We start from the raw sequence: 12,187 nt of genomic DNA, 5'->3' as shown, positions 1-12,187 counted from the left end.
TTGGTCATGCAAATTGCACCCCACTTTTCATTCATAGCACACTCTGTAGCTAAATGGCTTGGATTGTGACAGTTAATACACCAAAGTTCCATCCACGCCTTGCCAAATGAGGGCTCTTTATTGTCGCTAAATTAACCTTCCCTCCCTTTGAGGATTCCTTGGCCTTCTTCTCCTCTTTTGCATCCGACTCCTCACTGTTGTCTCCGTTGCAACTCGCATCAAAACTATCTTCCTCTGACTCCATGTCACTGCCAATGTGCTTCTTACTCTTTGATGACCGCTTCTTTCTTTTTCATCGAGCTTGGATTCGTTGCTAGTACAAGTGACGTATGACACGAAATGAACAGTGCCACAGTGGCATGGAATCTTCATTTCTCGGAGTGAACTTGAAGTATATGCATTGGGCCAATTCAGATGGACTGTGTGATGAGACCTCCCATGCGAGCTTTGTCTTCTCATTGAAAGATAGGCTGGACATGAAAGATATGCATTGGGCCAATTCAGATGGATTGTGCAAAGACACCTCCCACGCGATCTTTGCCTTCTTGTTCATGAGACTTGCTGACAGCCTTGGCGATCATCAATCGGGTGACGACAACATTGACGGATGTGATCGAGTAGGCGACTCGTGCAGGTGAGTCGTTGCAAGGCTGAGTGGCAAAGAACTACACACACATAGAACCCAAGGTGTGCCTGGGGCATATACCTTGAGATATCCCATCACCCTGTTATGACAAGGTCATCCACATAAAGGACCACGATCATACACCTGCCTCCTTCTCTGAAGATATACAAATTTGCATCAGATGGGCTCCTCTTGAACCCGTTTTGCAGAAAGTAGGCATCAATTCGCTGGTACCACGCTCGTGGGGCTTGTTTCAGCCCGTAAAGTGCCTTCTTCAGTTTAGAACCTGTCACTCCACCAGTCACGTTACCTTTCTCCATCAAGACATTACACCTCAAGTGCCTTTGTCACCATTAGAACAAGGAGCCATCCTTTTCATGATTCAGTATGGTACTGATTGAGTACTCATTTAGTATTGCCCGCTTTACTCTGGGAAGAGAGACCTGCTTCTTTGGAGGCCCCTTGCATCGCTCCGTTCACTAAAGATTTCATGCCATTGTTCATTTCACGTCTAACATTACTTGCATATTGCAGCAAATCCAGTACCTGTCAGTTTTTTGCATAGCTACTCACTAGTTAAGCTAGTAAGTTTTGCTCTTTTCTAAAGATCAGTGTTTGTTAATGTGTTTTTCAATATGGTCCTTGAGGGGTCCCCTTTAGAGGCAAGGGCCATATTGACAAAGACATTGACAAACATTTATTGTGGGTTTGGCAATATGACTCTTGTCCCTAAAGGGACCCCTCCAGGGTCATACTGGCAAACACAGTGACAAACTTTTTTTTGCAAACAAACACACATTGACAACCATTTATTGTGGGTTTGTCAAGATGGCCCTTGTCCCTAAAGGGGACCCCTCAAGGGCCATATTGACAAACACATTGACAAACATTTATTTGCAAAGAAGAGCACAGTTTTTATCTTAGTTTTTGTGCAAATGGTTTTGTGGAACTAAAGACATGGTTTTGTGCCTCAATTAAGTGTGAAGGCCATGATAGCTTCTTGGATTCTTGCATGCTACTTTGACTATTTCTCTTCCTTAGCTGACAAAGTCACTACACTACGTTAATTGCTCCTCTTTGCACCTTTGAATACAACTAGTTGTTTTGTTTGAACTCCCCTCCTTCACTCTCTCTAATTGTTGATTTCTTCACGCAATAGCATTAAGGCTATTTTTATCTTCTGATTAACAACACTCAGGAACACTTATATATTGCATGTGTACAAGAAAACTCCCAACAAACAAGCATATCTGTAGAGGTATGTACAATGATATTGATAGCCATATACCAAGTAATATTTTGCTCCAAGACATGACAAACGAGACACAATCTACATAACTCCTAAAGACCATTGCCTGCACATAACAAACACAACACAGAATGTGCTCAACGGTTTTTCAAAGCACTCAACAAAATCTAAACATAATACTGGATACTGCAACACTAATAGATAAAGAAGAGAGAAAATCACCAAGCTAGTGGATCTAGAATGACACCAAAGCTACAACTAATTATTTGGGCTATAGATGCTATAAAATCTCTAAAGAGTTAACCCGATTATAGTAAATACTAAGAAAAATAGAAGACAACACAAGAAGAAAGTGGATCACAGTGTTGTCCAGGCTAGCCTAATCACATAACGTTGGCCCAATTCATACAAGGTTTTAAATTGCAAGAAGATATCCCATTTTAAAACATATATAAGTCAAAAGGTTACAAAGTTTGATTTTAATTGCATGATAGTAAAAAACTCTCTATAAAAAGATTGCAGGGCGAGAGAGAGTTTACAAAACACAACATGAATAAAGAAAATTGATTTGCTACATATAATTGGTGTATTTGTAGAGCCCAGGATCATCAGGGACTACGGATTGAGCATTTTGCGCATGGACATGAGGTCTTGGCTTTGATCTTAGCGCAGATGTTCAACACATTGTATGCCATGGCTTCCCACCTACTTGGAGTACCACCACCATTGTGTGGATACACAAAGCAGGAGATTCCATGGACATTGGGAATTACCGTACCCATATGGTTGGCTACACACTGGCCAAGATCTATGGAGTGGTACGACATAGAGAGATTAGCTCCTACACAAAGGCACCATGGGCAGCGCGTCAAGATAGCTAGCTTCTGAAGGCATCATTCCACTCTTAACCACATCCTCACTCTACGGGCCATAATCAAGGAGGTGAGATCGAGATCCCAGAAAGGCTACTCTTGCTTTATAGACTTTCAAAAGGCCTTTGACATAGTCCCATGAGTTCACATGATTAGGAGATTCCAAGAGATGTAGATTCTAGGAGATATGATGTGGGGGGTGAGTATGCATCTGTGGAGGCTTGTCAGATTGGATTGAGAGCAAGATTGTAGTGAAGTAGAGATGCCCCCTCTTATCGACACTCTATGGGCTCTACATTGATGAGATCACGAAATTCATTGATTGCCTAGGAGGGGAGGAATTCTTGCTTGCTGATTTGATGTTACAGATACTGTTATACACAGATGACATAGTCCTCATATCGTCTTTAGTGGCAGGCCTACAGAGACACCTAGAGACCCTAGAGGCGTTTTGCAGGGAGAGAGACTTGACATTCAAACTTGGCAAGATCAACGTTATGATTTTCAAATCCTCACGAGTAGTACTTTGTCAACACAGGTTCACTTCTCGATGGGAGTTGGTGGAGATCATGTAATCATACACGTATCTAGGGGTAGTCTTTACGAGGCTAGTTCTCACGATGATTCATGCAGCTAGGGCATGAGGGCATGAAGGTCTAGCTTGACCAGAGCAACAATGTTTTCAAGCGCACTTCTTTAACCCTCTGATGAAGGGATGATATTCGATACACTTGTGAGATTGACAGCCATGTATGTAGCACCCTTCTAGGGGAGTGACCTATTGGCGACCGATTTGGCAGAGATTTGAGAGGCTACAGGTGATTATGGGGTACAAGATGATTCTTGGTTCATCATAAGATTGTACATGTAGAGTTCACTACTATGACACCATTCTAGATTGATGCCATCTTCCAAATAGTAACATATCTTCATAGTGTTTGGGCCTTGCCTAGCTAGAGACCTACCGAGGTTGGCACTAGAGTCGTCCAAACGACTAGGCGAGACAGGGGCTAGCATGGCCTTGTATGCACGTATATCTAGACGTGTGCCAGCCAGGGTATTCAGATAGATTGTCTCCCACCTTCTAGTACAGCTTGGATGCCCTATGGTTGGATCTACTCCAGCTCTATATATCACAAACTTAGGGGGGAAATCGGGAGTTTCCCATCAAAGGTCCAGTTCTACCACAACCGCTTCTCGAGAGGATTAGAGGATGGAGTGATTATCACACCATAGTGTCTGGAAGACAGATGAGTCTCACATTCACTGAGAATTGCCATCGGATAGATGTGGCTCTTGTCTCATCAGTTGAGGATCGAAGCGCGGAGAGCCGCATGCACATCTAGATAGCAACGGATCTGCAAGCTATGCACTGGCAGAGATGGAGTTAAAGGAGCATTTCCTATGTACCTTCCTAGTCTACTATGAGATCCAAGGACTGTACCACTCTCTCTTTCAAGAGGGGCATGGTTTTGGGCCACTCTTTTGGCTGATCCACTTTCATGACTAGGTTTACGTTGGCCTCTATCTAATGGAGATGTGGCGCCACAGAGAGACCTTATTGTGGCAAATTCTATAGCAAGAGGTGACAGTGCCATAGGAGATAGAGATAGATCAAGCATAGTGACACGTCAGAGATTTCTATCCATTTGAGTCAGCCCGAGGACATAGTGGAGCAAAGGAGGAGGAGATAGCAGACATGAGATCAAATGGATTAGTGAAAACGCCGGGGGAGTCCGTACGACGATCGTACGGACGTACGGACGGAGGGGGAGAATCCTAGCGGGTACCTTCGTCTCACTGTCGCTCACCGTCTCTCCTTGACCACCTCTCGTCTACACACACACACACTACACACACCAAAACACACACACACACACACACACACACACACACACTTTTTTTTTTTGTAAAACCAAGATACTTATATTATAAAACATTCATTTACATCCAAGCCGTGCTCAAAATAGAGCTACAGCCCTATCCATCAGAAATAGTAAAAGAAAAGTTGAATACAAGAAACATCCAAATCTTCCTCATGTAAGGCATCATATAAAGACTGCCTTGATGAGGCTCTGAAAAACTCATAAGGATGCTGAAGAGGAGAATTCAGATATGCTTGGATGCGCTGCAGCCAGAGGGTCCATAAGGCCCAGTATCTGATCCAGTGGAAGAAGAGAGAATACTGTGACAAAGAAGCTGATAGTTTGCCATACATCCAGAAGAACCTGTAGAACCGGTGTGCTGGAAATCTGAGAGATAAAAAATAGGAGATTCTATCTAGAAGGTCTCTGGAATATGAACAAAACCACAATAAATGCGGAATACTCTCCGATGCAAGGTGACATCTTGGACACACACACACACACACACACACACACACACACACCGGTACTTTATAGGCCCAAAGTTGTTGTAATCTTTTCCTCCACCACTTGGCTGGGCGCTGCATTCGCCAAACAGAATCACCTCTCTTTGAAACCCAAGGTTGAGGCAAAAGGATTTTATACAATGGAGGTACAGTAATCTGAGATAGCCTTAAAGGACGAGGAGTGGACCCTGGAGAAGTCAAAGTCCAATCTTCCAGCCGGTCCTGGAGTTCCAAAGGAGGAATCGAAACAAAAGGCGAAAGCATAGAAGTAATTTGTCGCCACAAAGGACAATAATGAGAGCCCAATCCATATGTAGTGGTTGCCAGAGAAAAGGGGAGCACAGTACCAGCATCATCTATAACATCAGCAACCGAGGTGATGCCTTTAAACGAGACAAAGTAGGAACGTCGAGGTTCTTGTAAAGCCAAGGGAGGCTGAAAGACTTTCGACCAGTGAATGTTTTCAGCTCTCAAAGAATTCCCAAGCAAAGATTGCCGTCCATTCCATTCCAGATGAGAAAGAACATGCTTAGAACATGCTTCCAGTCAAGAGGCAAGCAGGAGACAAAAGGGCAGCTAGGCAAAGTGCCACACACGCACACGCACACACATTTTTTTGTGAGAGAAAATATTTTATTGCTGTAAAATAATTACCTTCATAGTTACTTCAAAAGCGGAGTAACTACTACTCAACTGAAAATGTCAGTATAAGCTATATATACATCATGATCAATCAAATGAGTCTGAAAGCAATCATAAAATGATTGCCGCAGAGATCGTTTGAAAAAAACAAAAGATGGAAAAGTAGGATCACCAAAGACTCTTTGATTTCTGTCCATCCATAGAGTCCACAGTGCCCAGTAGCGCACCCAAACAAAAAATAAATCAAAACCCTGTCTAGCTAGATGAAAACCAAATAACCAGAAGAACTTGCCAAAAGTAACAGTAGGAAATCTGGCTTGAAGCCCCTGTCGAATGAGAGCGAGGAAATCACAAGTGTGTGGACAGTGCCAAAAGATGTGAAGCACAGACTCAACAAAATATAGACATCTGTGGCAAACAGCCGGAGCAATATGTCTATGCACAAGTAACTACCCAAATGGAAAAATGCCAAGTAGGACTCGCCAAAGGAAAAGCTGTTGCCAAAGAGGGACTTTATAATGCCAAAGGAGACGCAGCCGCTTTTTCCACCACTTTAGTGGGCGTCAGAAATCCAAGGCGGAAGTAACAACACTTTATACAGAGAAGGCACTGTGATATGTGAGAGTTTCAAAGGATGGGCTGAAGAGGAAGAAGAATGTAGAGTCCAATCCTCAAGCCTATCCTGAAGTTCCAAATGAGGTACCGGCAAGAAAGGTTGAAGCATTCTGGAAATTTTATGCCATAAAGGACGATAATGAGCTCCGAAACCATATTTGCTAGCAGCCATAGAAAAAGATAAAAGAGTGCCATCATCCTGAAGTACATCGGCCACAGAAGAAATCCGCCACAGAAGAAATGCCTTTGAAAGATATAAAATAAGAACGCCTGGGTTCTTGTATAGCCAAAGGAGGGTGGAATACTTTGGACCAATAAATATTCTCAGCCCTCAAGGAATTTCCCGACAAAGAATCCCTGCCATGCCATTCCAAGTGGGATAAAATATGCTTCCAATCAAGAAGCAAACGAGAGACAAAAGGGCAGCCTCTGATCTTCCCTTGAATATAGCCAAATAAAAAATCCCACTGTGTAGGCTGCCAATGCCCAAAAGCATAAGTATCAATACGCAACAAAAGAGAGCGGATCATGAAAACCCAAGGCCTGATCCCCTTGCATAAACTGCAACATCATTTCCCCCCTGTGAGCAAATATATGCATTTGAATATTGAGTATGTTCAGACCCCCGTGCATCTTTTGAGAGCAAAGACGATGCATAGAGAGTAATTTGAGACTTTTCTTGCTATTTTTTGAACACCAGAAAATATCCATGATAGTAGACATAAAGGAAACTAGATCTGCCTTAGTGAACATGATGAGAGGCAGATAGAGTTGTATGTATGCTATCAAAATGGATTGCGTTATTCGCAATCGAACATGTAATGGCCAAGTTGCAAGCTTCCAATATTCAAGTTTTGCCCTCAACTTTGTGAGCACCCAATCAATTTGTTGAGAATGAGTGAGCCCCCAACCTAGAGGATAGCCAAGATGTCGAATCAATCAAGAAGTTGGAACAATTTCCCCAGGCCACCAAAGACTATGCCAGTCTTTAGCATGCAACGGCAGTAGCTTTGATTTCTAATAATTGACATGAAGACCAGTAGAAAAACCATATGTAGAAAGAGCCTGCATAATCATGGAGAGATCGCTCTGAGTATTTTTCGGGGTAAAGAAAGAATCATCAGCATATGCTTGAGCGATCATGCTACGGGTGCCAGGAATTTCCAATCCGTGCAACATGCCTATATTGAAGCATTGGATGAGTGGCTATGGCAAATAGTAAAGCACTCAGGGGACATCCTTGCCGAACAGAACAACCAAGTGTCCAGGTTGTAGAAATATCCCCTGAAAGTATGCAGGCAGCTTTACTATCTTGATATAGCCAATTGATAACTTGCTGCATTTTTGTGCCAAATCCCAAGGCCTACAATGTTGATGAAATAAAGTCCCACTTAACAGTATCAAAAGCTTAGGCAATATCAAATTGCAATAGCGAAACATCCTGCTGCATATATTTGGCATATTTGATTCCAACATAAGTATTAGCAATGTTATCTTTGATATGCCTACGAGGAACAAAACCATATTGCGCAGGATGCAACCCATCATGTAAATAGCCTTTTAGCCGATCAACAATCATTTTGGTAGTAAATTTTGAAATGACTGGCATAAGCGTGATAGGTCTCCAATCAGCCAAAGATTCACAAATTTGCTTTTTTGGAAGGAGTTTAACAAGACCTCTCTTCCATGTGTCTGGCATTTTGTGATTTTGCCAAGCAGAGTTCACCATATGCAGCAATGTATGCTTCAAAAGAGGCCAATATTCTAGAAAAAACTCAACTGTAAGACCATCCCATCTTGGAGATTTCCATCTACCACAGGATTTGATTGCATCTGACAATTCCCTCTCAGTAAAAGGTTCCTCCAATTCCAAAGCTTGAGTAGTGGAAATAATAGGAGAAACATGCTGCAAAAGTAAATTTCTTGCAAACAAAACCTGCTGCGAGGGAGGATCTGCAGAACCAAACTGCTGAGAGAAATGATGTACACAAAGAGAAGCAAGCTGTGACTGTGATGTAGTCCATGAACCATCAGGTAGAAGCACCCTACAAATGTTTGTTTTTAATCTCTTCTGATGTAAGCTTTTAAAAAATTGTTTGGAAGAGCAGCCTTTATCTGTAAAAGCTCTTTGTGTTGCTCTAGTCTCCCATTTAGCCAGTTTCCTGCGATCATTGATTTGAAGACAATGTTTAGCTTGACATAGTTTTGTTTTCTCATGCAAGGAGAAGGGACGAAAATGACTGAGTTCAGTGAGGTCTTGACAAGTCAATATGGCCTGAGCAATAGTTTCCCTCAGAGTCTTCATGTAAGACTTGCCATAACCTCTAATTACAACTTGCATTTTGGAAACAAAAGAATCCCATGCATTATTAATATCAAAGTGGCTCTGAGAAGACAGAGATTGATATGCTTCAGTAACCATTGCCTTGAAAACAACATGCTGCAAATAGCTATTGTTGACAATCAGATGTCGCCTTTGAGGCAGTCTATCATCTGGCATATCATAGAAAGATAACCTCAACCATAACGGTGTATGAGCTGAATGCACAAAGGCATAGTCAATCCACATTTTGCATGTAAAATCATCATCACTATACCAGCGATTCAGACGTGTCCGATAAGAAGAAAGGGCATTATGTTGGAAAGTGTATCCTAGTGACAAACGTTGCAATTCCTTCCAAAGGTCAACCAAATCAAGATGCAAAAGCAATAACTGGCTGAAGCTCATGCTTAATCAAAAAGACTACACCTGAGAAAGAGTGCTCCCCAGCATAGAAGATATCATAGCCACAATAATGACCTGTCTTTCCAGATTGTGTTCTTGTAATGCCACTATATCAGGCTGAAAAGGATGAGAATTAAAGTGTGCGTATCATATTAAAGCGTGCGTAATTCAAAATATCCATACCATCAACTTAAGTATGTGTGTGGATATTAGTCCTTATATTTTGTTCAAAAGTTTTATTTTCTGTATTAAATGTTGTCAGCTTCTACTTTATGAACTTATGTGTTCAAATTTACAAATATTAGAAGAGCACTCTACACTTTTATTGTGAGAGTGTGACCTCTAAGGATCCTTAATTTCTCTTCTTCACTAGAAGTAGTGGGGAGGCAAAAGGAGAAATGCTATGAGGGATGAGCCAGTGGAGATAGTGTAGTCTTACACATATTTGGGGTAGTGTTCACCGGGCTAGGTTTCACGATGACCCATGCAGCTACAACACGACTCACACGAGGGTGAGGTGCTCTGGCCCGGCTAGAGAGGTAGTGCTTCCATGCACACTTCGAGGACCCTCCGATAGATCGTCCCGGTCCTCAGAGTGTTCGGCACAAGCTTCTCTACTGGAGCTCGGCCAAACTCTCCCTAGCGGACCGTGCCTTAGTGGCAAACCAGGTCCTTCTTTCCACGGCCTGGTATATCACCTCCTGCTGGTGTTTTCACAGAGGGTGCATTGGGCAGCTCTGACGGTTGGTTCGAAACTTCCTTGGATCGGACTGCTATGAGGAATACGTTCATGATCCCAATATTGAAGTCTCCTAGCCTCAATTCTATCCATATTGCCTGCCTTCTATGAGCTAATGCCTTGGGGATATAGTCTAGGACAAACGCCCCCACTCCTACCCACTGCTGGAGACCAATAGTAGATCCTTGTGTATTTGGACCTAATGTTTGTCACACGATGAGGTTAGCATGGCATAGTATTATGTGATGTTTGAAATGCCCTCTTTTGTCAGATTTTCAAATCAAAGGATATGCTTTTTGATGCTTTTGCAATTGGTGTACTTGAGACCTCTTTTCCTTTGCATATGAACTTTCTAGAAGTTGAAGCTGTTGCATGGGTCTAGAACTTGTGGATTTTTCTGTGAACCAAGTTAAAATACATTGCAAACCCATTTCTCATTCTTAATTCTGTGCTGGAAATGCAGCTTTACAAAATATTTTTGCAAAGCACAGGCGAATTTCTCTCCCTCATCCACCTTTATTACCCTCGCGAGTGGCATATGGAAAACTAAAGCTAGAGAAGGTGGCACCTCTATTTCACATGCTTAAACATGTGAGCGTACCTCCACACGGGACAAAAATGCAAGAGCCTTGTACAATGGAATCTCTCAACCAGGCAAGATCTGATTTTTCTTCCTTTACAAGAGTTGGAGTATGTATTTTCTGCTACTCAGAGCACTGATGCTTCTTCATGATGCAAGTGATTATTGCAGATATCAGGATTTATGCTGTATCGAACAGTATTGCCATCACATTCCAAATCAGGGAGTACCCTTCTGATTCCTAAGGTGAGCTTATGGTTCATAATGCAATGAGAGACTCTTCAGTCTTTGCTGGATTTATCTTGGAATGGACATCTCAGAATTGTTCTTCGTTATTTTCCTTTACAAAGAGGCAATTGTGCACCTATTGAACTGGATAAAGGGAGAAATCATCACATGCAGTATCTTATTTTTTTATTAGCATCAACATTGAGGTCGTAAATATCAATACTCTCCTAATGCATGGCAATTCCAGATTAAGAAAAAGTACTGAATTTGCTTCCGGGCAGCCCCATTGTCTGGTGCATGTCAGCTAAAGGTGTCTCCTTTCCTAGCAGTCCCAATGATGCTTGAGGCATAGAGAACAGAGCTACTGCACCTCTGCCCACCGATGATGGTGTGTCTATCTATTGAGAGAAGAAAGCCTTTATGCCTTTTTGGTAGGAGTATTAAGATGAGGCATAGAATATGTAGCATTAGTGAGTTCAAGCTTAGCAGTCAGTCAAGTAATGGGCCCTATTAGTCTATAAAGGGGTCCTACTAATTATAAACACTTCAGTATTTTCTTGTACACTTCGTAGTGTTATTAGGCTTTCATGAGGGCTGGCCACGTGGCACCACTGTTGTATCATCCCATTTACGTTAGGTGCTGGCAAACTTTCCTAGAACTGTAAAAGGGGCTTCAGTTGTACTTGCGAGGCAATTCAAGATCAATACAATCTAGACTTTATAACTGTTTGGTACTTTCAAGCTGAGCCCAAGGGCTACGTCTGTGCAAAACTTCATCCCAAAAAGTGCCAAGGATCTCGTTCTTCTAGAGGATCAAATTTTAAAGTGCTAAAAAAGTTGGGCTTTTTGCATCAATAGAGAGGTCTTGACTCCTTGATTCTCCCTATGTGCTGAAATCAACAAATTATTAGGCTTTGACGCCACATTGCATCCCTATGTCTAACGCAGGTGTAAATGAAAGTTTGTCAACAATCTACTATTTGAATGCACCAAATTACTTCATATTCGGTTTGTCTTGATCGCCCTAGCCTCTAGCTAGACTCTAGGGAAATTTGATCTAAAGCTGAGGAAATTGGGGGCATAGTGGTTTTTCAATGGCTCCTAGGAAGCCTACTTCTAATTCCAGGAAGGGTAAGATGGTTGTGAATCTGCAACCAAAAATGTGTTCTGAAGCAGCTCAGGAAATGTGTTTGCCGGAAGACGATGTGAATTTGGTGGTTGCGCCTCTCGAAAATGTAGGGTTGAGTGATCATGAACCAGTTGAGACTGTCCCTTCAATTAAACCTCTCCAAGACTTTAGAGTCAATCATCTTCTAGGTCAGTGCATCTTTAACACTAAACCTAATTTTAAAGGCTTCGTGATAGTAATGTTGGAGCAACAGCAACAAATGATGGAGAAGCACAGTAAATTGATGTAGCAAGTCTTGGAGGACTACTTGAAATTGAGCCCATGGGATGATGATGCTGAAATCCAATTTGCAGTCTACACTTACAAGATTATGCTCATAGGCAGTGGAGGCATAAAGTTCAGGAAATTAACA

The 12,187-nt window shown here is 42.1% G+C and overlaps 1 protein-coding gene across 3 annotated transcripts in view; it reads left to right on the top strand.

Moving 5' to 3' along the window:
- BGAL17 (beta-galactosidase 17) overlaps window positions 1–12,187 on the top strand; it is a 202,222-nt gene that overhangs the window by 131,498 nt on the left and 58,537 nt on the right. For all 3 annotated transcript variants that reach the window (XM_087374194.1, XM_087374193.1, XM_087374192.1), the window contains 2 exons: window positions 10,302–10,492; window positions 10,590–10,664. In XM_087374194.1, coding sequence (XP_087230320.1) covers window positions 10,302–10,492; window positions 10,590–10,664 — 266 coding nt within the window. The remainder of the gene's footprint in view (window positions 1–10,301; window positions 10,493–10,589; window positions 10,665–12,187) is intronic.

This window comes from Dipteris shenzhenensis, chromosome 4 (assembly GCF_047967505.1).
Source record: "Dipteris shenzhenensis isolate YYH24624 ecotype China chromosome 4, Dip_SZ_1.0, whole genome shotgun sequence".
Lineage (NCBI taxonomy): Eukaryota > Viridiplantae > Streptophyta > Polypodiopsida > Gleicheniales > Dipteridaceae > Dipteris > Dipteris shenzhenensis.
The sequence above is the reverse complement of the archived record's forward strand: the minus strand, read 5'-3'. Positions and strand labels throughout refer to the sequence as shown.